The following is a 25,156-nucleotide window of genomic DNA, read 5'->3' as shown; positions in this document are numbered from 1 at the left end:
TCATGCAGGCCTATGTGGTATTTTGGTAAATTTAGTACCTCCACAAAATGTGTGTCTGAGCAGCACTGCATTAGGCATACATTACATATGGTTGTAATAACTGTCTGATTGGTAGGTACTGGTGGGTTGGTTATGCTTTGGTTGGGCCAGGCTGTGTACTGTGAGGAACTGTTGACCTACACTGTAAACCCAAATGGCCATGACGCAAAATTTTAATGTAAAGTCTACACAATTACCCTGGATTGTCAAAATGACATCAAAATCATATGTTCACTTGACATAAAAATCCGTCCCTTGTTAGCTTGACATCATTTATTTATGATAAGTCAACAATTTTTGAGTTTTCAGTTAATTTGACTAAAATGTATTGAGCCAATTTCACCTAATTAGTTTAAGGCCAATAAACAACACTATCACTGTACACTTACATATTGTGATGTGCTGGGGCTAAATGGGTGGAGTTTCCCAGCATGTCGTGAGACAAAGTGTTTAAGATCATAAGCCGAAGAAAAATGTGTTTAAATATGTTTTAAATCACTCATGCAACCCATTACAAAGTGATTAATGTTTATGAATTTCACAATGGTTCCAACAGGTTACAGTTAATGTTGTGGTAAAAGACATTTTGCACCATGAGTTGAGTGACCTGCCTGTATAAGGCAATAGAATTTTGTCAAAAATAATGGAGCTGAGGGTGGGACTAATAAGACTACTTCCAGAGTAATTGACCCTGATTGTTAAACTTGGGTTTTCTGAAATACATCATCTTAGTTTAAATGAACATAAATAGAGAAGATGTCATTTGTATACACAATATTTTTATGTTCATTTGACATAGAATTAAATGCTTAAACAACAATGAAAAACTAATGCTAATCTGACATAAGATTCCTGACAGGCAAGAGTCATGTAACAAATTTATTTTGTGTCTGGCATACTCAGAACTTTTATGTTACTGTATTGTGCTAAACTAAAAGTTGTGTGTGCAAGCTGTTTCCACAAAAAAAAGAAAAGAAAAAATAAAGTTCTGTGAGTGAATTGGGGTTTCCAGGGCAAAATGTAAACATTAGCCCCATTAACACTGCAGAAGCTTTTATTAATTAGGCTACCCGGAAATTTGAAAAACCTCGGCACGTTTCCACCCAAATTACCCAGGTAAAAAACTTTCCCTCAACGCCAAATTTACCCTGTAAAATGTACCTAGTAGGGGGGGGTAGGACTTTTCAGATTACCCAGAATTCTTGAGGGGCGGGGCTGTGTGCCAAAGAACGCTTATCAGTGGAACACACATGCAGCGTACCGCATTTCCTGATACGGGCAGCCGCTGAAAACTTTATAGAGTGCCGAAGTCACGCCCCTTCCGGCGAAGCTCATGGGACCTTAAATTGGAAAAAAAATGAATGGCAGTGAATGAGGAGAGAAATATTATCTTTTGGTCCCGTTTGAGTTGTGACATGAACTCCAAATATGTCGTTAACAAATTTAAAACATAAATTATGTTTTAAATTCATTAACGACATATTCATATATTTTCTGATCTAAGGTCCCATGAGCTTCACCGGAAGGGGCGTGACTTCGGCACTCTATTTCATTTCTACAAGCTTCACTTTGTTTGTGTTTGGGTACAGAATCCCGGGCAAAATTATTAAAGACCATAGCCTAGTACTGATAAGAGCTAACGGTATCGGTTCTTTTGTATTGACGCTGATCTCCCCTACACACACACTGATGTGACACGGTAATCGGTGAACAGCCGAGCGGCCGTGGTGGAAACAAATTGAAGAGAACTTGAAAATGACTCGAGTTGACGGCAGCTACACTTGTTACTGAAAGTGACATTAAATCTTAGGGGGTAAGAAGCCAATAATTTATCAATAGCTACATGTGTTCAGCAAGCATTAACATGTAAACATGTACAGCAATATTCAATATGCTCCGTCCACAGTCTCTCATCCACCAACACTAACGTTATGTCTTACACAAGGACAGCACACTAGTTCAGCTGATAGTGAATTGTTACTAATAAGCTCAAATGACAGCTGTCTGTATGTAGACCAACTTAGTTTGACACTTAACCTATCTTAAAATACTTTTAAACTTAGCTGCTGGCTGAGACAAACAGCCCCAACTCTCTACCAGCACATAACCAGCCAAGCTGGCGGAGCCAAATACAGGGCACACGCCGAATCATCTACGTCATCACGCTAATTTAAATAATTTTTCTGAACTTGAGGTGAGGTGGAAATGCAAACCACACAGATTACCAGGAATTCTTTTACCCAGGTGTGAGGTCACACACACTCACACCCACGGTACAGATGGAAGGCAGTCGTAACGCTAAACAATCTATATTGTGGCTCATATATAACGCACATATACACACGAGCCGGTTCCAGCTCAGGCTCTCAGGCTTTCGCCCTCTCTCTCTCTCTCGCTGTCATGGCCCTACTGCCTGCTCTCTTCCGGACCCAGCCTACTGCAAGAGAGAAACCATAACCAGGTTACCAGCATGCTTTTATGGTTTGATTGTGATTACCTGATTCTGTCCAGCTGTCTGATCGCTGGCTGAGACACTCCTCCTCCCTCCTCCAGCAGCAGGCAAAACCACACCCCGCTGCCACACCAGGTAAACAAATTCCTGGTAATAAAAGTTCCTGGAAGTGTTGGTGGAAAAGGGGCTATTAACAGCTATAGCATTATATGATAATTCCCTGAGCAGATAGTAGAGATGAAGAGCCTCTGCTAAAAGTTCCATATTCGAGCTACAGACACGTTCCTTGACAGTACTATGTCCCAGAGTTACACCATTGATGAAATGGCAAGTCCCCCCAATTCATCTTACAATACAATAAGTTGAAATCGCTAGCTTTGGTAACAGCTCAGCTTGGCCCAATGGTCACAACCAGAGAGGCGGAGGTACTCAGACTTATCAGCCTCCCGTTTGATCAAGCAAAAATAAACCATAGTGTCCCACTGGTGTGCACTACACAGACATCTTGATTTTATCAGAAAAAGGCAGTCTGAGCAAAGAGGGCAGATGCCTCACCCACTGTGTAATTTACTGTAATGCAGATGTACAGACTATGCAGATTTGTTCTTGGCTGTACTTCTACAATTCATTATTGTGTCCAAACTGGTGGAACGATTTCCACACACTTACATCTATATAGTGTTTGACATTATTGTTGAGATTTCGGTCTATTCGACCTTCATCAGAGCACACACGAGTCAACAGCGGACAGGCAGATAAGGGTAACCAATTTCAGTCTTTTCACTGGCAGTATGCAGCACACCTGTGTACACCCCTGCTGGTAGAAGCTCCACCTCCTGGAAACTAGTTCTTAAATACTGAATGGAGCACTGTAAGACATACAAATGAAAGCCATACTTGTCATACATCACCAAAATACAAACAGGAGAGCAACACAGTGAATACTGAAAAACATATTAAATCACAAAGCACCTTTTAGCAGCATCAAACAATTACAATTCCATCACATAGTAAATGAGGCTTTGAGAGGAATCAGGCCGAAACCACCGTTATTCAGAGATCCCCGAATCCATAAAACACACATCTCAAAACAAAAGTACAACAAAGGGCTGTGAAGGGGTATCAGGTGACATCCATCAAAACCCCAAACTCTATAAAAAAATAGAAAAACATCTAGGATTACAAAACACTCTCATCAAATTTTCATTAAGGCCTGTAGGCTGAAGTGCATCTAAAATGTACAGTAAATTGAGAAAAGCTACCTTTGGCATATCTTTCTTTCCGTATCTCCCCCTCTCTGCAATTCAATGTGTTCAATGCCCTGGAGTTGTAGAGAGGAGACAGGGTGTGAAAATTCATTGAAATGGCAGGCAACAGGATGGTTTGCATCACTGCATCTGATTGAGCTCTTGTGCTCACTAATCCATTGTTTTAGCATGTGTGTAGTTTTACCTATATAAATTTTATCGCATGGTCATTTTAGTGGATAAATGACATTCTCTGTGCTGCATTCTCAATTGCCACATGGATAATTCCCATCTTTTAAAAGAGCAAAAAGAGTCTGTTTGGTGCCTTAATGTTGGCCCTCAGCAGATTAGTGCATAAATTACAACCTCTTCTATAGACAAAGAGGGGAGGATCTCTAAAATGCTGGGTTAATCCTTGATCAGAGGCTGAAATAGAATGGTGTTCTTAAGGATACAGGCCTGAGGAGTGTAAGTGGTGATAAAGAAGACAGAATAGCTTTTAACTTTTTTGACACTTTTTTGTAAAAGATCAGACTTGGCTTTAGAGAGTGAAACTTGGTAGGCCTCATCAACACACTGTAAACAGTAGCCTCTCTCCAGAAAGTGTTTTTTCATGGCAGCAGCTTTATCAATAAATCCCTCAGCATCTGAGCCTGTAGAACTGACTCTTGGGTAGACCATACTGACGAACTCTAGGATGAGCACTGCTGGGTAGGAGGAATGTATTCCTATCTTTTTTTATATAGGGTAGTGATGAGGCTGCCATTGCATAATTTAATCTACATATCCAAAAAAGACATGATCACATTCAACTGAGAACTTAAGGTCAGGATTCATACTATTGAGGAGATTAACACAGTCTTTCAAATCATTACTAGTCCCTTGGAAAATTCAAAAGACATCATCTAGAAACCCACATATATATTAGCATAGCATCTGGAGCAATAGAACCCATTGATATACCTTTAAGTTGTAAAAAGAAATCTCCAATGAAGGAAAAGTAGTTCAATTTAAGGATCAAAGCAGCAAGCTCGCAAATAACTGTGTTGGGTGGAGTGCTTCCTCAGTGCGGTCTTTACAGTAGTACTCAAGAGCCTCAAGGCCTCTGTCATGTATGGAAGCTTTCCGCAAATGTGGCCAGAATTATATCATTAGGTAACTCTTTTAATGTTGATATTTGTTGAATGAGTCAGTAGAGTCTTTGATATATGATGGAAGCTTCTGAACATATGGTTTAAGGAAATAATCAGCATAGATAATGTTTCTAGTTGAGAACCATTGCTGGCTACAATAGGTCTGCCTTTGGGGTTAACCAAGCTTTTATGGATTTTGGGCAGCATATAGAACACCAGAGTGATAAGATGTTTACAATTCGGAAATTCATGTCCATATCCATGCTTTGGAATCCAATTCAGTTCGAGAGCTTGGCCTGTGACATCTGAGATCATTATTTGGAAGTCAAGTGTGGGGTTAGCCTTCAGTTTTCTGTAAAAATGTTTATCAGTTAATTGCCGGTCGGCCTCTTCTTTGTAGTCTGACATGCTCTGAAAACTATAGCACCCCCTTTGTTGGCAGATCTTATAATAATCTTAGAGTCTTGCTAAAGTTCTTGTACAGCCAAAAGTTCATCATGACTGAGTTATCGAGAGCACACGTTGAAAAAATGAACTTTAAAACCTTTGACTATGCAGAGCACAAGATGTATGATCCTGAAAATAATCTTGACCCAGACAATCATTTCTACAACAACAACAACAACAACAACAACAATACTTGTGAGTACTACACAAATGACCAATTCAATATGAATATTAAAATGGAAAACGCATTATCAGCCATACATTTCAATAGTAGAAGCCTTTATAAAAATTTCTCTAAAATTAAAGAATACTTGGGTAAACTTAACAAGTTCAACATAATTGCAATTTCAGAAACATGGCTTGATAATGAGAAAGTCAGTGATATGGGGCTAGAAGGATATGAATTTACAATGAACAGGGCAAATAAAAAAGGGGTGAGGTTGCCTTATATGTGGATAGAGCTTTGAGATGCAGCCAGATTGAATGTATGTCATACACTATTGATAATGTAATGGAATGTTTAACAATTGAAATTCATATTAAAAAAGCTAATAATATAATCATAAGTTGCATTTATAGAACACCAGGATCATGCCTTGACACAGTCAATGAAAAATTAGCTGCCATATTTAGCAATACAAATGAAAAAAAAGTGCAAATAATTTGTGGTTAATTTAATATAGATTTGTTAAACCCAAATGGACACCAAAAAAACAACAGACTTTATACATAGAATGTATAGTCACTGCCTTTTCCCAGTAATTATAAAACCAAGCAGAATAACATCAGACACAGCTACATTAATAGATAATATATTCACAAATAAAATTGACAATAAAATAGTAGGTGGACTTCTCATAAATGACATAAGTGATCATATTCCTGTTTTTGCAATTTTTCAAAATTATTTTGGGTTAAAAACTAAACAAAAGACCTATACATTTGAAATGATAAGACATAGAACATCAAGAGCCATTGCTGCCCTAAAGGTGGATCTAGGGGAACAAAATTGGAATGAGGTTTATGTAAATGAAGATCCTAATAATGCGTACAATGCATTCTTGTCAACTTTAGTTTTGTTATATGAGAAACATTGTCCTTTAATGAAAGTAACCAGGAAGCACCAGTGTTTAAATAAGCCATCGATCACAAAGGAGATACAGGATGCATGTAAAAAGAAAAATATTTTATATAAGAGATTTATAAAACAGAGGACAAACGAGGCTGAAATAAAGTATAAGTCATATAAAAATAAATTAGTAAATATTATAAGAACAAGTAAGAGAGATTATTATTATTCATTATTGGAGCAAAACAGGAGCAATACACAAGAAATATGGAGAGTATTAAATAGTATAATTAGAAAGGGCTCTAAAAAATGGATTATCCAGAATACTTTATAAAAGATGAAAATATTATCATTGATAAAATTGAAGAAATAGCGAATGAATTCAATGCTTTCTTTGTATAGGTTGGTTATAACCTAGCAAAAGAAATTCCTGAGCCAAAAATTGAACAATGAAATAGATAAACTTCTGAGAACATCTTCTATGTTTATAAATGCTGTAAATGATAGAGAAATACTTGATATTGTGAAAACACTTAAGAATAAAAAGTCTACTGATTGTTTTGATATTGACATGGTATTAGTAAAACATATTATAGAATATATAGTGCAACCATTTACATACATCTGTAATCTGTCCTTTCAAACTGGTATGTTTCCTTCAAAAATGAAAACAGCAAAAGTCATTCCTATCTATAAAAGTGGAGAAAAACATCAATTTACTAACTACAGACCAATATCCCTACTCCCACAATTCTCAAAAATTTTACAAAGATTATTTATCCATAGACTTGATACATTTATTGAGAAACACAATCTTTTAAGTGACAGCCAATATGGCTTTAGAGCAAAAAGGTCCACCTCTATGGCAGTGATGGAACTTGTGGAAGGGATATCTACTGCAATAGATAACAAGGAATATACTGTTGGCGTTTTTATAGACTTAAAAAAAGGTGTTTGATACTATTGATCATGATATATTAATGAAAAAATTACACGTTAGCATGCATGTGGATGAAAAGTTACTTGGATGACAGATATCAATATGTGCACTTAATGTAAAATCAGATCAATTGAAGGTCACTTGTGGGGTCCCTCAAGGGTCTGTGTTAGGCCCTAAATTATTCATAATATATCAATGATATTTGCAATGTTTCCAAACTGTTAAAATGTGGTTTATTTGCTGATGACACCACTCTCTACTGCTCTGGTAAAAATCTAGAACAGCTTCTGAGTACAGCTGAAAAGGAATTAAATGTACTGAAAAACTGGTTTGACATTAATAAGTTATCACTGAACCTAAACAATACAAAGTTTATAATTTTTGGCACCGGACAAATTAAAAAACAGGTTAAAATCAAGGTAAATTGCAGTGAAATTGAAAGAGTGTATGAAAAAAAAATTCTTGGTGTGATAATTGATGATAAACTTTGCTGGAAGCCACATATAAATAATGTGAAAACTAAAATGTCAAAAACCATCGCTATACTTTATAAAACAAAGGATGTCCTTAACAAGAAGTCATTATACACGCTTTACTGTTCTCTGTTACTTCCATCTATGACTTACTGTGTGGAGATATGGGGTAACGCATACAAAACTAACACATCCTTTTTTTTTAAGTTACAAAAAAGAGCTATACGAATTATAAATCGATCAAACTACAATGAACCAACTAACGAATTGTTTATTGATTTAAAAACCCTTAAATTTTATGATTTAGTTGAATTTAAAATGGCACAGATAATGTGTAAAGTACATAATGGTTTACTTTGCTGCAGTACTCAGAGGCTGTTTGAAATCAGAGAGAGTCGCTATGATCTCAGGGAAACAGGGTTTTTCAAAAAAATCAAGATAAAAACAAGTATAAATCAGAGATGTGTTTCTGTCAGAGGTGTCAACTTGTGGAATAGATGTGAAGATGAATTAAAAATGTGTAGTTCACTTTCTACATTTAAAAATATGTTTAAAACTAAAGTCCTAAAAAAAATCAGGTATGAAGAAGAGTATGAAAATACTGAAACTCTTGGTTGTCTTTGCTTGGATTTTTGTTATGGAACTTTATTTATCTATTTATTTCTGTTGGATGTTGAAAGCTTGTTTGTTCTGGAGCTTTATAGTCTAAGTCAGATCATGAAGTTAAAGACTTGCCTTGCAGAAGTTGTTTTTTGTAAATAGGCATAATAAGCATGAGCTTCAGCCTACACCTTTTTGATTAGCTTCATCCCTTGTTGTATTATGTTTGTGGTTGAGGTAAATCTTCTATGTATTTTGTTGAGGGTGTTTTTCTGAATGCTAATTGAAATAAACTAAACTAAACTAAACTGAAATTAGAGAAACATTGAGTGGGTTTCTTGCTCAGCTAACCTACAAAAAGTTTAGAAGAAGGATTAGCCTGGCATTTTAGGGATCCTCCCCTCTTTGTCTATAGAAGAGGTCCTAACTTACACACTAATCTGGTGAGGGCCAGCATTAACGCAGACCCAAAACAGACTATTTTAGCTATTTTAAAAGATGGGAATTATCCATGTGGCAATTGTGCCCAATGTCACAACACATGGAAAACTCCTGTTTTTAGACATCTAAGATCAAGCAAAAGCTTTCATGTTAAGGGTTTTATCACACGCAGCACAGAGAATATCATTTATCCACTAAAATGACCATGTGACAAATGTATAATGGGTAAAACTACACACATGCTAAAACAATGGATTAGTGAGCACAAGAGCTCAATCAGATGCAGTGATGCAAACCATCCTGTTGCCTGCCATTTCAATGAATTTTCACACCCCGTCTCCTCTCTGCGACTCCAGGGCATTGAACACATTGAATTGCCGAGAGGGGGAGATATGGAAAAAATTATATGCCAAAGGGAGCTTTCTTTGGATTGACATTTTAGATGCACTTCAGCCTACAGGCCTTAATGAAGATTTGATATGAGTGTTATGCTGTGATCCCAGATGTTTTTCCATTTTTCGTAGAATTTGGGGTTTATGATTCTTGATGGATGTCACCTGATACCCCTTCACAGCCATTTGTTGTACTTTTGTTTTGAGATGTGCGTTTTATGGATTCGGGGATCTCTGAATAACGGTGGTTTCGGCCTGATTCCTCTCAAAGCCTCATTTACTATGTGATGGAATTGTAATTGTTTGATGCTGTTGTAAGGTGCTTTGTGATATTATATGTTTTTCGGTATTCACTGTGGTGCACTCCTGTTTGTATTTTGGTGTTGTATGATAAGTATAGCTTCCATTTGTATCCCTCACAGTGCTCCATTCAGAACTACAGTTCCCAGGAGGTGGAGCTTCTACCAGCAGGGTTGTGTACATGTGTATTGCATACTGCCAGTGATTAGACTAAGACTGATTACCTTTATCTCAACAATAATGTGAAACACTGCATAAATGTAAATGTGTGGTAATCTTTTCTACCAGTCTGGACTCACTGATGTTTCCAGCACTTTGCCAAGACTAAGCTGGCTGGTGCGGTGGTTGTCCTGCAACAACTCATCATTGTACAATATATGAAACTCCGAATTTGCTCTCTTCCACAATAAGAAGACGACAGACTGGTCCATACGGTCTCGAGGGTCCCCTCTCCCAGGACTACGTGGTTGCCCTCCCCACCTCTAGGTTTTTATAGATGTGGTCACTGTACCCACTGCTCCAACTCAACTGACTCTAAATATTTCTGTCATCCGCGTACGGGGAAAAAGTACACAATTAATTCATTTATCAACTGAAGCACTACCCATGTTATTTACATTCTGAAATGTCCATGCGGTAAGGTTTATGTGGGACAGACTAAACGCCCTCTTAAAGCCAGGATAGCCGAACATACAGCTGCTATTCGCAATCATAACATGGATTATGCAATAGCACGCCATTATGTTAAAGCTAATCATGGTTCTTGTGCTTCTCTCTGCTTCTACGTCATCGAAAGTCTCCCCCCCACAGAGAGGTGGAGATATTGTCAACAAACTCCTCAGAAGAGAAGCTAACTGGATTTACACACTAAACACTGTTGAACCGCATGGACTGAATGAAGAATTGAATTTTTCATGTTCTCTGTAAAACATCGGGTTACATCTTTAGGTTGTTTGTAATTTTATTTTATTATTATTATTTATTTATTTTATTTATTATTATTATTTATCATTATTATTATTATTATTATTATTTATTTTATTATTTTATTATATATATATATATATATATATATATATATATATATATATATATATATATTTTTCATCTTCATTATTCTTAGTCGGAGTGTTTTCTGTTTTGTATTGCTGATTCTTTACACCCTCTTTCTGATGAGTGCCTCAACAGGATTGGTTAATTTCCACTCATCCTCATTTACTGTACCAATGAGAGACCATTTGGGTTTCAGGATGTGTGTATTAAACTGCCATTGTTCTATCATTACCTGTTTGACTCTGAAGAAGATGCAGTAGCGTCGAAACGTCAATCTGTTTGCACCTTATTAAAAGCTCTGCAATTTTATTGAGTGCTCCAGCCTCCTTTCATTTGGGTTCAGTCATTTTTTGAAGTGACCCGCTTGATGCAGTGTCTACTATTTTGTCCTGTGCTGTGAGCACCAATCCAGTTTTATGTTTGGCTAAAGCACAAGAGTGCCTTTCATTGGCTGCAACTTAATTTCAAATTCATACATTTTAATTACCCTTAGTATTCATATCATCTTTCCACTTGTTCAAAAATACCCTGTCTTCTAACTATAGGATCAGTTATACATGTCCATAATAACACCTCTATATATTTTTTTTTTATAAATTAAGTTTTATAACTCTATCACCTAATGATATCACTGACAGCAACACTTTTCTATTATCTCACACTGAATGATCCATTTAATGCTCTGTTTACAGTATGTTCTCCTGATTTTGTATGTCTTATTACTTGATATTTACTGTTTTGTCTTTTGTTGTTGTTGTTGCTTTTTGGGGTTTTTTGGCATTGTTGACTGTTTTGGTCATATCTGGTATTGCTCACTTATAATTTTATGTTAAATGTATTAATATTTATGTTTATGTTGTATGATTTTTGTTTAGGACTCCCTTGAAAATGAAATGGTACATTTCAAAGAGTTATTCCTAATAAAAACTCTCCATAATGTAATGAGGTAATTAGACTGACTGATATACAGTATGTATCTCTGGCTACAAAGTTTGTCTGGGTGTGGCTGAACATCAAAATGACCCTGACTAGATGATCTTGCCAACTTGGCACTTCACAGTTTAAATGTTTTAAACAGTAAAATATCTGGTCTTCTTTTTAGTCAACTGATACAGCAGTGTTAGCTATATGCCAATTTCAGCTTATTGTAGATAAGTGACATGACATGTTAGTACTGAAAGGTATGTAATTCAGATACAGTGTCTCCAGGAGTACTGACAAGTTTATTTTTCAGGCTGTTAGATGTCCCACCTACTACATATCTTGGTCGCAGCTGTTTATTACAAAATTCAGGGGAAATTATAAAAATGTTTGTTTTATGCATTTAAGTTAAAAATAGATATCAGCTGATTCCACAGTATTGCCCACAAGGGCTGATTCTCTTCTCTGAGGTGGACACAACAATGCTATATTATTTGGCATACAGTACATATTATAAATCATAAAACAATATGACAACCTACAGTTGACAATATTGTTGTCGGAGTTGTTAAAAAGTTATGCACTTTACTTTTTTATAAGAATAGACTGTATAATAATGTGTGTGGGAGAATGGGGATGGGTTGGAGGGGTCAGGAATCAGTGAGAGTACTGTTCCCAGTGTTTAGAGGGTGTGGTGACTTAAGGTGAGCCATGGGTTTAGAGTAGTCCCTACCTTTCTACAGCCTGAATGTCCTTGGCAGTGATTGTAGAGGGCACTTCCACTGATTCTACTTCAGTGGGTTGTGAGTCTCTCTGCTTTGTGATGCCTGTATTTGGTATCGAGCCACGAGTGTGTACTTAGTTCCTGCAGTGGTTGGTAAACACATAGAGACTCTACGCCTGGGAGACATGAGCCAAAGATTCTTTCTGCAGTTGAAATACTCTGATGACCTCATGTTATGTTTCATTATCTATATACAATTTGCCATGTTTGAGTTTTTTCTGCTTTGTCTGTTACTTTTTAAACAAACTTGACATCCACCATATGTCTGGTAGAGAGCAAGCCAACATCGTGCTGTTTTTTATGTCTCTCCAGTCATACACCGTGTATTGAAATCAGGAGATAAACCAGTGTTCCCAAATGAATACACAATTGATGTTTTGAGAAATAAACGACCTTCAATCAATATGTCCTTTAATATTAAGGGCTCTCTATTTTTGACAGCTCACTGAAATCACCCTAAAAGAATAAGCACCCATCTGATTTCTTTAAAACTCTTAATAATAATTTTGGGGAAAAAAATCCATCAGGTTGAGGGTTTGAGTTTTTCTGTCCAGGGTATGGTGAGCCATTTTAAAAATTTTAACCACGCTCCTATCTGCAATTACATTTTAGATATCCATAATAGCATTTTTCCTAATTAATATTGTATTCTCAGTGGTCAGAATGGCAATTAAAGATATCCACAACACATTATTTCAAAATTTTAAATCTGCTCTCTCCTCTGCTGCTGTCAGCTGTCAAGGCAGAATGGTATAAATGGTATTTCAAGATGTCTAAAACTTTGGTTGTACTTGTAAAAACTACATTTTAGATATAAGTAAATACTTATGTAAGTATAAGTGGCCATTTTTAGACTTAATAACTAGACTGGACATTTAGATATCCCAAATTCAATTCTTCCTGGTCAAAAAGAAGATTGCACATATCCACAATGACATTCTTCCTATCATTGACAATACATTTGTGGATATCTGCAATTGCATTGTTCCCTGTCATTATTCTAATTATAGATATCTAAAACTGCATTTTTACTAGTCATAAGGCCAATTGTGGATATCCATAACGACATTTTTACACGTCAAAATGTATTTTGGATATTCAGAATTAAATTATGGATATCTGGGATGGTATTTCAATCCCTTCATAGCCCCAGTCTTCTGTATCATTAAAGATTATCCTTGACCTTGGTAATAGCAGATTGACAAGATAATTTTACATTATACCAATGTCATTTCACATCCTATCCACTGTTCAACTTGCTTCTTCAGGCTGCGGCCGACAGTAACGTTATACATGCTGCACATGGTATTGTTTGTTTGGGAAAATCTTGATACTGATTTGGAGACAATGGGCTCTAGTTTCGCAGACCGGGCGAGGCGGAGGCGCAGCGCACCTGCGCTTCGCCAACTGGGCATGGCCAGGCGGATTTTGCAAGTTTGGCACACCGTGCGCCTGGCGCAGCTACTCCTCTTTCCCACCTCCGTCCCTCCTACCTGCGCAAGTCGGAAAGAGGGTGGAGAGAAGGCGTGGAGTGGGTTTTACACACATCACACCAATCAAATGAGCCCCTCTCCTCACCCTTAAATGCGCCGCGCGAAGGCGTAATGAGAGTTTACTCAATTCGCCATGGCAGAAGAGAGCAGCAGCGTCAGACGGCCAAACTTCTCCCAGGAGGAAACCGATGTTTTGGTCCGAGAGGTCCAAGCTCGCAGTGTCCGAATATACGGAACTGCGAGCAGACCTCCACGGGCTGATGATGGGTATTTATTGCATTATCAATATGCCTGACATTCTGGAAACCTGCCTGTGAGGTTTTGGTGATGTGTGCATACTGTCCGCCGGTCAGCCAAACTTCGGCTTACACCGGCTGCGCTCCGCCTGCACTGACAGTAGACCTGGTTTCAGCTGGCGAGCTTTTAGCGCACCTTCAGCGAAGCCTTTTGGCACGAAACTGTCACTGCACCAAGCTGGATCTGTCGACACCTCCCCCTGCTGCGCCGCCACACCCATCTCAGCGCACCTCGGTCTGCCAAACTACCAAACTGAGCGCGGCTCGGGTTGCGCTGCTCGAAACTAGCTCTGCGCGGGGATCACCACCCTGCGCCACCCTGCGCTGCGCTGGGAAACTAGAGCCCAGAGACATGGCTGATAGCTAGCCATACTGTCAGATTATATTTGCTGTTTGTCAACTGTATGCAGTTTTATTGATTTTGAATCTTGCTAATGTAACGTCAGCTTACTGGCTAATAGCTGGACCAAAGGGTTCCATGAGCTGGGCGGACTAGAATATCTCCCATTGCTATGTCATACCCAAGGTTCTCCCTATTAACTGGAGTAGTGAATAATGTTTCCATTGCATAAGAACCTTACAGGGCAGCAGTGATTGCTCCAGGTATTAGGTAAACCCTCAGGCGTTAACAAGGAAACCTGGTTATGGCTTGTGAAAAACCTCAGATTTTGACAGCAGGAAGCATAAAAATATGAAAGAATATTTTTACTTTTTGTTTCTTTGGTAAGTGACCATGGTATAAGTGGGATAATAAAGCTCAGCGTAAGTTCAATCAAGAAGACTTTCTTTGTGCTCATCCATTCATAATTCTCTCCCTACCCCTCCCACTGCTTCCTCTAATCAGCTGACTATGGGTGTCCACTCCTCTAGTTTTCCAAACTTTGAAACTCTCTCTCAGCTAATCAGGATGCCACTGCAAAATTTTAAATCTGCTCTCTCCTCTGCTGCTGTCAGCTGTCATTTTAGGCAGAATTATCGCACCCTCCTCCACCCCGTTCACCTCCAGCCATCGTATCCAGAGTCAAGGACAAGCTCAACAAAGACTCATTCCTCTACTCCAGATCATCAACCCTTAACCATCTTCCTCTCATCTCATCTTCACCACCTCTAACACCATCTAGACCCCGGGGGGTTCCCTATTCGACTATGGATTCATCACCCTCCTTAAACCATACCATCCCTATGGGGTCTAATCACCAAAGACTGTCCAGGGTATGGTGAGCCATCTCCTGATTGAAATGCCCTTTGAGGTGTTCATTATCACTTTTTAAGTGATAATGAACACCTCAAAGGGCATCTGCTATGTGTCGGATGGTTGTCGGGCACAGTAGCGGATCTTGATATGGGCCGAATGGGCATTTGCTCAGGGCAGCACTTTGTCACAACGTGTGGGGGGCGGCAGGAGCTGCTCTGGCCTATTCAAGTGCTGGAATTTGTTATTTTACATGACAACGCCTGAACGCAACACAGGCTCTGCTCCAATTGAGTTTGTGTCCAGTGCTGTGCTGCGCTGTTGTGTGAGCACCATGTTACACACTGTCCGTAACAATAACTATGTCAGGTAACAAACTGCGTCAGACTCGGGAGGGTTCAGTCAGGAAAATGCGGCCCGAGCCGCGCTCTAGTGTGCTCACCTGTAAGTGCGCGCACGTGTCTGTGTGTGTGCGCGCATTGGGGCAGAACTCCGCTGTGCGAGATACAGAGAGCAGAAGAGATTTGTAAAGGGCGACCATGTAGAGACAGAAATGACATGCCGTGGTGTAACCAAGATAAATAACATAAGGCGCCATTTGGGAAATCATGGTTCAATTGAGCTTTTTTCATCACATGCCCTGGTCCTTAGAGGCCGCTTACACGTTGCCAGCTATTTCATAAACGGACATTTCACCGTCTCCGTTTTCAGAAAGATCTTCGTTTACACTTACCCGTGTATATATACACAAGAGCATGCCAAACCTGTAGGTGGCAGTGTAACGAGAAGCTCAAGCCTTCCATGTATCCATTGTCACCATAGCAACATAGGTCGCACTTTTGACACAGGCGCAAGTTCCGGCGCATACTGTGACGTCAGCTGCCTATAACTCCGTTATCTCCGTTTATCTCAGTTTACATGTAAACGCGCAACCGGAGTTTTCCAAAATCTCCACTCTGGCTGGAGTTTTTAGAAAGACTTGTTTTCAGAGGAGGAATCTCCGTTTGCGTGTAAACGAAGGGCACAAACGAAGGAAGATGTCTCCGTCTATCAAAATCACCGTGTACGTGTAAACAGCCTCTCAGTGTGTCAGAACTGAGCACAGGAGGTTGGACCCAAAAGCCAGATAGACACGTTCAAAGTTAACACACAGTTTATTTAACACTTCAAAAATACTGAATAGGGGTTCCTGGGGAGCTGGCAGGCCCGAAGGAAACAGGCTGGGGATCCAACAGGAGGGGTCAGATGAGAGACGTTGGTCAGGCAGGCAGAGTCAGAACCAGGAATCCAGAGAGTAATGCAGAGGTACAGAGGTGAGAGCAGGCAGGATCATTCACAGGATGAACAGGGAACTGGCGACGGTACCGACAGGGAATAGGCAGGTCTCAGGAAACGGGTCACAAACAGATCTCTCACAGGAAGGCAGGCAGAAAACGCTGGTAAGTATCTCTCTCTGGAATTGATAACAAACTGGCAACGGAGACAGGGGAACACAGGGCATATATACTGCAGGGAGGCAGGTTAACGAGACACAGGTGAAACACATTAGGGAGGAGGGAGGCAATCACGCAGGAGGAAGTAAAGACACCAGGCATGACACAGGAGGGATAATACCAAAATAAAACAGGAAATGACAAGACAAACACAAAACACTAATGTCTGGAGGAAGTTGTGACACAGTGAATTGGAGTTGTACTTAGTCTGGTGTATCATTTCAATCAGGAGAGACTGATTTAACTGATTGAAAAGAGGCTTTATGATAAATAAATGTATGACATAGTGCACAATAGGAAAGTTGAAAATACATGAAGGCAGAGTGACGTTATCACTGTAAGGTAATGATGCCATGAGCTGTACAGTAATAATCTCTCAAGACAGATTCTGCAATTTACATTGTAGAATCTGTCGACAGCCCTGTGTGAAAGACAACTACAGAGGGGGGGAGGCTGGGGCTTTGAGGTTGACGGATGCTGCGCTTAAGCCAATCACAATGGAGGGGGCGGGGCCGAGATGTGCAGGTGTCCCCAGGAAATGTGTACCTACAGAAACAGCAAGCTCCGTGTCCATGGCAACCGCTCCACCCAAAACGCCATCTCGTCAATGTGAAAAACATGAACAACAGCACAACTTACAAGCGTTGTGCATCCACCAGCACACCTTCCACTCCTCACGACACTAAAAAAAGGGCATTAGCTGCAACGTTTTTACCGCCATTTGGTTCAAGTTGCAGGTAGGAGTGTAACACTGGGGGCACCGCCGGAAGTGAAGGGGGTGAGCGATCCCCAAGGCCCCTGCACTTCCGTTAGTCAAAAACTACCGGGTAGTGCCTCCAGAGGTAAAGGAAGAAATGTATTTATTTATTTATTTTTTACCGATGGATTTCCAGATTGGTACAGTAATATCCCCCTGATGGAGTCTAGACACCACCCATCCAGATTGGTGGTGGTCATGGGATGACCACCACCAATCTGGATGGGTGTGACTTCCGACGGGGGTTAGCTGAAAGACCTCTGTTTGCTGGCTGTAATGGAGACTGGAGGTGACTGGAGTGAAGGAGGGTTGCATACAGGGGCGGGCTGGCCATAGGGAGGTTCGGGAGTATTCCCGAACGGCCGGTCTGTTCCAGGCCGAACCGGATGGTGGTCGTAACATTTTTTTACCCCATAAAATGCACCCGCGGATGAGAGCAGCAGCCTGCCCTCGCAGCCGCAGGTGGCAGTGGCACAGAGTGGAACGTCAGACTGGGTCCATCTAATATTTTGCATATTAAGGGGGGATACGTGCGGTTAGCAAGCACTGCCTACATGGCCCTATCATCCCAGACGGGTCGGGCCGGGTTCGGGCTGAAAAAATATGCAAATGACTCGGGCCGGGTCGGGCCTCGGGCTTCCTTTTTTTTGGGCAGACAATTAGGCTAATGCTGTCGGCTGTGTCGGGTCTGGGCTTAAAATTCCACAGGCCGGGTCGGGTCAGGTTGTAATTTTCAGGTCCATTGACATCTCTAGTTTGTGTTTTTGGATGTGTTCAGGGCACACAGAACATTAAAGGTAGCCTATCAGCAATGTTACACCATACGTGCATAAATCAATAATCTGCTTTATCAATCAAAAATAAATCCATACTGGCTGACCAGAAAAACGCACAAATTTCTTTATTGCAAAAGAAAACATAGCCTATTTCAGGAGAGAGTCTGTGTTCAAAGTTAAAAAGATAATATTTGAATATAGGCTATACATCCTGTTTTCCTGTTCTGTTTCTACATTAAAGAGCCAGTGTGTAAAATGGGTTGAAAACCGTTCAAAACAGTGACATCAGTGGTCAAATTCTAGATTGCAGGGCTCACTCGCTCACCCCTCCCGTCGGGTAAATGACGGTGGCCTCGTAGGGACAAAAAGCCTTGCACAGACACGAGTTTTTCAGGAGTAGGTCTATCTAGCGACGAGGTGAATATTTATTTAGAAATCTAAACCATGTTACGATATTGTAATCAATCACTCACAAGCAGGAGACCAGAGTAGCGTTCGGGAAAAAGGCCCATTTATTTGAGCACTCCAAAAACTCCGGTAACACTCCAGGGTGTAGCACGTAAAAGACTCCGTCCCAAACTCTGACTCTTCTAGCGTAACACACACACTTCAAACACACGTACTCGCTTAAGGCCCGTTTCCACTGAAGAAGTTCCTGGTACTATTTGGGGGGCAGGAACTACTACAGGAACGTCCTCTCGCTCGGCTCTCTCAACCGCCGTGTCTCCACTGAGAGAGCGGAGTACGAGGAAGGTTCCTGTAAAGTTACGGGCTCTGGATGTGACATAATCGTTGCGCGACCATTTTGACTGGGGCAACGTAGGGACGTTGTTAGCTGTTAGCCGATAGCGGTGTCTGTAATAACTCAGTAAATGGCCCGTGAAAATTTTTTTTTTCCAGCGGATGTCTTAGTTACAACATGATTGAGCTAACTGGAGTAGTTTCATGTCGTATCCAACAACGGGAGGCTTTTAACAGATGCTGTTGTGAGCTGTCCCTGTCAGCTGCAGCCACTACTGATGCTTTCTAGACATTGTGATTTCCCATAACTGAATAAATACCACACATAGCAACACAAAACTGCTTTGCTAGCTCAATCATGTTGTAACTAAGATATCCGCTGGAAAAATTATTTTTTTCACGGGCCATTTAGTGAGTTTTTTTTACATGGCGGCGGAAGCTATATGAACGAGCTAACCCTCGTCAGCTGAGTTTTAAAAATGCCGGCTATTTTGTAGCTTTCTGTTCACATCACATCCCTCCTTGAGTATATCCAATCAGCACCAAGTAATCCCCAAGCCCCAGCCAGGAGTCTTTCGGGGCCGTTCTAACTACCTACCCCGAGGCAGGGACTTGTTTAACCCCTGTAAAAGTTCCGGAACTCTGTCCTTCGGGGGTGGTTCCTGCGGTGGAGACACGCACCAACGGCCCTGGCCCCATAAAATTACCCCGAAGTTTTTGCGGTGGAAACGGGCCTTTACAGTACCCAGCGGGGCAGCCCTCCCCTCTCTGCTCCACCAATCTCCAGCCCACACACTGACTGACAGCGTAGCCTGTACACAAAACTCAGCTGTTTATTTAGCCTAGCAATATCTCCGGACTATAGTAGCTGGAATGGACGACTTTGAACGCGATTTTGAAGAGTTTCTTGTAGCGGACACAGATCCAAAGCCATACCTGTTTGAGCCGGAGCATACAGATGAGGAACTCCATGTGTTGGATGCTGAGCGGGTGAGAAGAGAGGCTGAATCCTCAAAATGGGAGCGGAGGATTCAGTGCTACCATCGTTGGGGAGATATATCATCAGGAGGAAAAGCGCCGCATCACAAGGAGTGAAGTTGCGTCTTCTTTTCCTCGCAGATGACGGTTCGGGTTCATTCTCTCCTGTTGCGTGGTAAGTGTGGTCCATTCGCAAACTTTATAACTAAAAAAACTTTTCACTACTCTCTATCGACGAACTACTAACACTCTCTGCTGTTTCCTCCTCCTTCTTCCTTCCTTCCGCTGTCTTCATTGGTTTATTTATACACGCGAAACGCGTTCTCTGGCTGGTTGGACTGTCTGCTCGGGCTGCCGTACATACATGGCGGCGCAAGATGGCAACCTCTCTAAAGCAAGGCCCTTGCTATATGTGTATATATATATATATATATATATATACATATAAGCATAATTACAAGGCTACGAAAACCAAACGAATTTTATTTTATAGCGAATATACACTTATATAAACATATTAATGGGTAGAATATTCAGATTCAGATTCAGATTTGACAATAACCCATGTCAAATATTACCCACTGGCCCTTTAATATATTGCCATTTTTACTGGCTCAAGAAAAATACATTAAAGTGAGTAATTCATTTACAGTATGTGTGCGTGTGTGTGTGTGTGTGTGTGTGTGTGTGTGTGAAGAGGAAGAGGAAGAGGAGGAGGAGAAGGAGGAAAGTGGAGCAGGAAAACAGGTCTAGGTACAGGTGCAGTGTGCAGGACTGGGTTGGCAATAGGTCTTTGCATAGAATTATATTATATTCAATACACTACTGACTGACTAATCTGTGTGTGTTGTGTTTAATATCATTAGATTGTTTTTATACTGCAAATAAAGTATTTGTGTTAAAATTACGGTTCCACTTGTGTCCGTCGTGCGATCAGAAAAAAGGCCTCTCCAAATCAAGCTCCCGGGCTGAATTTCAACCCCAGCCCGCCCTGGTTGCATAGATCTGACACAGCTACCAAAAGCAGAGATGATTGGCTCACACAGGTCATGACAAAATCTGATTGGTGTAACACAAAGCCAGCCTTTAAACAGGACAGATATATTACAATCTCTGCATCCTGTGGCCATACTTTGGTAACAAACAACTTAGCCAAGCTCTGGATAAAGGATAAAGAGTATGAGGTGTGGTTGCAAGGTCTATAAAAAAGTAAGTGGACATTGAATTATGTTTTCTTTTGTCAAACACAGTGTTCTTGTTGTTAAATGGGTACTTTCGGCAAGATAATGCATCATATTTTTAGTCAGTTCGTACAGGGATGAACATTTATCACATGCTTATCTGCTGCTGTGATGTTTTAATAAAGGGAAATATAATCACAACAAACCAATATATAAAGTATTTGTAAATAAGAATATAAACCCCAACGGAAAGGTACAGTATGTGATTGTTGAGATTAATTTATTAGTATCAGTAATACATGTATTTCATCACTACAATGTATATTTTTGGCCTAATGTAACCTGTGGCCTGACGTGACTGTACAGTGTATCATATATTAGACTCTGGGCACATCTAATGACAGATTATGACAAAATATAATTAAGTGATAGGACATGACTTTCTCCTCTTACTGAGAAAAAATACACAATTTTTTCATATGACTTTATTGGATAATCCATAGCTGGATGTACATATTATATGGTAAGCAAAACACTACCTAAACAAAACAAACGTGGTGGAAAAGACATTGTACTAACACTGGGCTTAGGAATCTTCTCCAATAAAGAAAAACTATAAACAAATGAAATGTTCAAACCAAAGTACACAAATTAAAAATCTGTACAATGTGGTTATCAAAGATGATGTTAAAAGTATCAACCTTGTGGGTAATAAGTCATATGTGAACTTTGTCACAGGCCTGAAAAAGAAAAGAGTCTTGGGTCTTATTCTTTGATTTGTTTGATGTAGGTACATTCCGGGAATACATTTCAGTAAGTACATGTAAACAAAGTTACCCATAGACTGTTTCTTTCAAAACTTTATACATTCTATTCTTTTATGATTGTGGCTTTAACAAACCATAGAATAATAACCCCAAAAACAACATTAAATTGTCATTAAGGGGTGTACAAGTTGCGCCCAAGCAAAACACAACTAGTACAGAAACCTGGGTTCAGGTCTGAGTTCCTGTAGCAATACCTCTGCCTTGGTTGTGTCCAACGTATCCTCAATAGAAGGGTTTGTATGATATCCAATAAAAATGCACAGACAAAAGTTCAGAGAGATCGGGTTTAGACAGGTAAAGTTACTGTGGTTGGGTTTAGGAAAAGAAACTTGGTGAGGATGTACCTTGAAATGACTTGAAGTTCGTGAACAGTTTGTGAGAACAGCCTGTTGTGTCTTCCAGTAAACACAACTGGCATTGCAAGCGGGTGAAAAGATGGTGAGGAATCATCTCACTTTTTGCTGAACTAGCATTCCCTTTTGGGTCGGTGTGACTGTATAGAAGGATGTGGTATCTGAAGTTGAGGGGTGGGCACTGGGGGTGTGAATCCCACCCTTACAGCCTCCCAATGAATGGCCTTTGCTGGCAAGCAAAAAGAAGTGGTACAATGTGCATCAAAAAAGGCAAAACTTTCATTAAGGCAAGGCAACCTCTAACGTACTTGTGGAAAGGGAAATTTGTGTTGCACAACAACAGCAAGAGAATAAATTCCTCTGAATGGCAACATTATAAAAACAAGTTCTATAGAGGATTGTGTGATTAATTTTGCTTAGTCACTGACACAGGAGTTTGAGAGGTGCAAACATAAAACACACTTGACATTCAAATGTGTCAGTACTATCTAAGAAAGTTCATTCAGTCACTGTTAGTCAAAATTGCTCACTTCACTTTATGCTGCTTATTGAATTTTTGGCAAGCACAGCTCATAGCATACCTCAGCTCTATTATTCTTCAAAGAGCACCACATTTATGTGTCTGACAGGTGAAACACCAGTTCGTCAGTCTGTGGAGGGTCATTGTCACCTAGCAATTCGGTTTCAGGCACTAACAAGTCCTTGTTTTGGTCTGGCTCTTCCTGGGACTCCCTGTCAGCCAAGTCCTCATCATTGGTCTTGGAGTCCTCATTTAGCAAAGCTGCTTGCTCTGTGACAGAAGTGTTGGAAGGGGCAGTGGTGACATAGCCTGTAGATGTGGATCCACTACCACTATGGTGGGAACCAGCTTTGGTAACTATCTGTGGTGGGTGGTGCATCTGCTGGTGGGGAATGGGCATGGTTATTTGCATGGGGTAAAAGTTCTGCAGGTATGGGTAAGCTGGCATGGGGTGATATCCATTGACAGGGATGTAGAGCTGTGGTGGCACCATTGGCCGATGCATTTGACCCTTCATGGGCATGAACTGGGGCTGGTGGAATGGTGAACCCTTTTTAGGGCTAGTGTAGCGGGATGCATTCGCTGTGCTCATGCTGATGTTGCTCACAGGGCTGGTGCTGAGGGAGCTGGTCTGGGTAGTGTTGCTGGTGCCAGAAGTCTGAGCAGAGCTGTTGTAGTTAGACAGGCTTTCCCAGGAGCGCAGCCGCATGTGGATGTCCTTGAAGCGAGGCCTTCTTGCTTGGAATTCACTCCAACACTCCAGCATGAGGGTGTATATCCAGGCTGGGCAGTCATCTGGACAAGGCAGGAGCTGGTGGCTGCGCACCATCTCAATCACATCCTGGTTTGAGTAGCCACAATATGGCTGCAGACCGTAACTGAAAGTCTCCCACAGCAAGACACCATAAGACCAGATGTTGGAGTCGGTGGAGAACTTGCCATACATGATAGCTTCTGGGGACATCCAACGAATGGGGAAAGGACTTGTGCCCATGAGATTGTAGTAATCAGCAGAGTAGACGTCTCTGAACAGGCCCAGATCCAGGATCTTGATGCTGAGTTTGTCAAAGACTAGAATGTTTCGAGCAGCAAGGTCTTTATGGACGACTTGCTGGCTGGAAAGGTATTCCATTCCGGCAGCAATCTGGGTGATAATATGAAGGAAATCAGCCTGCTCTAGTGTGGATTTGACTGTCTTGTCATCATCTGAGCTGCCAACATCTGAGTTGGGGGAGCGCATCACCAGATACTCATGTAGGTCACCAAGGCCAGAGTAGGTAAATATCATGCTCATTGGCTGCTCTTTGGTCACCACACCCAGCAAACAAACAACATTTTGGTGCTGTATGTGAGAGCGGAGCATGGCTTCGTGGCAAAATTCCTCACACAGAGTGGCATCAACTTTGTCCTTTAATGTCTTGATGGCCACCACCTGGATCTGCTCACCAGGTGCGGTGCCATACATGTGGCCCTTGTAAACCTTACCGAACCGATCTTCGCCAAGCTCCTCCATAAACCGTACTGCTGACATGTTAATCTCCCGCAGCTTGGCCTGCAGCCACAAAGCAATAAATACAATAACATGTCATCAAAGTGTACGGCCAACAATAAAACCAACTGCAATACTTTAGTGCTGCAATGCAACAGTCCATAATACAGGTCTACAGAGGTCACTTTCATTTTCATTGATGGGTGTTCAGACCCAAACTAGCACTGCAATAAGAATACAAAAGCATCTGTGTCAGTGCAGGTGTGCTTCTTCAGATAGAGATGAGATGATAAAATAAGATCCATAGATTTGAGTTTGAGCAATAGATCCGTGAGTTTTAAGGTCTGTCAGACACCAAACCACTGCACAGTGGTTTCTAATACTATGACAATAGAGTTTTATAACTCTGGAACATTACCACAAAAGCAATCATTTTATACTCTGTACAATCACCTGGTAAACAGTATAATCACCCCATTCGTATTATAAAGTAATGCACCCTAAATGTGTGCTTGCATGTTTTGATTGACAAATTAAGTGCAAGGCTTCACTGTATGCTTTGCAGTAGTATAAACATTTGTTTGGTAATACTGGATGCACCACTAACAGCACAGAATAAAGTAGATAAATAAAATTAGAGGGACCTTAAATTAACAACTGGATTATTCCATAACATTAAAGCCCAATCTTGTAGAGTGGCCCTCAGTTCACCAGGATGGTTCAGATATTTTGAAGTGGGGTTGCATAGGGTACTTATCCATAGACCGTA

General features: G+C 40.6%; 1 protein-coding gene across 3 annotated transcripts in view; it reads right to left on the bottom strand.

The window, feature by feature from the left end:
* Positions 1-21,459: 21,459 nt before the first annotated feature.
* The window catches only part of ror2 (receptor tyrosine kinase-like orphan receptor 2), a 92,366-nt gene continuing 88,669 nt past the window's right edge, over positions 21,460-25,156 (bottom strand). For all 3 annotated transcript variants that reach the window (XM_033647657.2, XM_033647659.2, XM_078162032.1), the window contains one exon: positions 21,460-24,450. In XM_033647657.2, coding sequence (XP_033503548.2) covers positions 22,993-24,450 — 1,458 coding nt within the window. In that variant the 3' untranslated portion in view covers positions 21,460-22,992. The remainder of the gene's footprint in view (positions 24,451-25,156) is intronic.

The sequence above is a fragment of the Epinephelus lanceolatus genome, chromosome 19 (genome assembly GCF_041903045.1).
Source record: "Epinephelus lanceolatus isolate andai-2023 chromosome 19, ASM4190304v1, whole genome shotgun sequence".
In the NCBI taxonomy this organism is placed as follows: domain Eukaryota; kingdom Metazoa; phylum Chordata; class Actinopteri; order Perciformes; family Serranidae; genus Epinephelus; species Epinephelus lanceolatus.
This window is presented reverse-complemented; position numbering and strand designations above follow the sequence as displayed.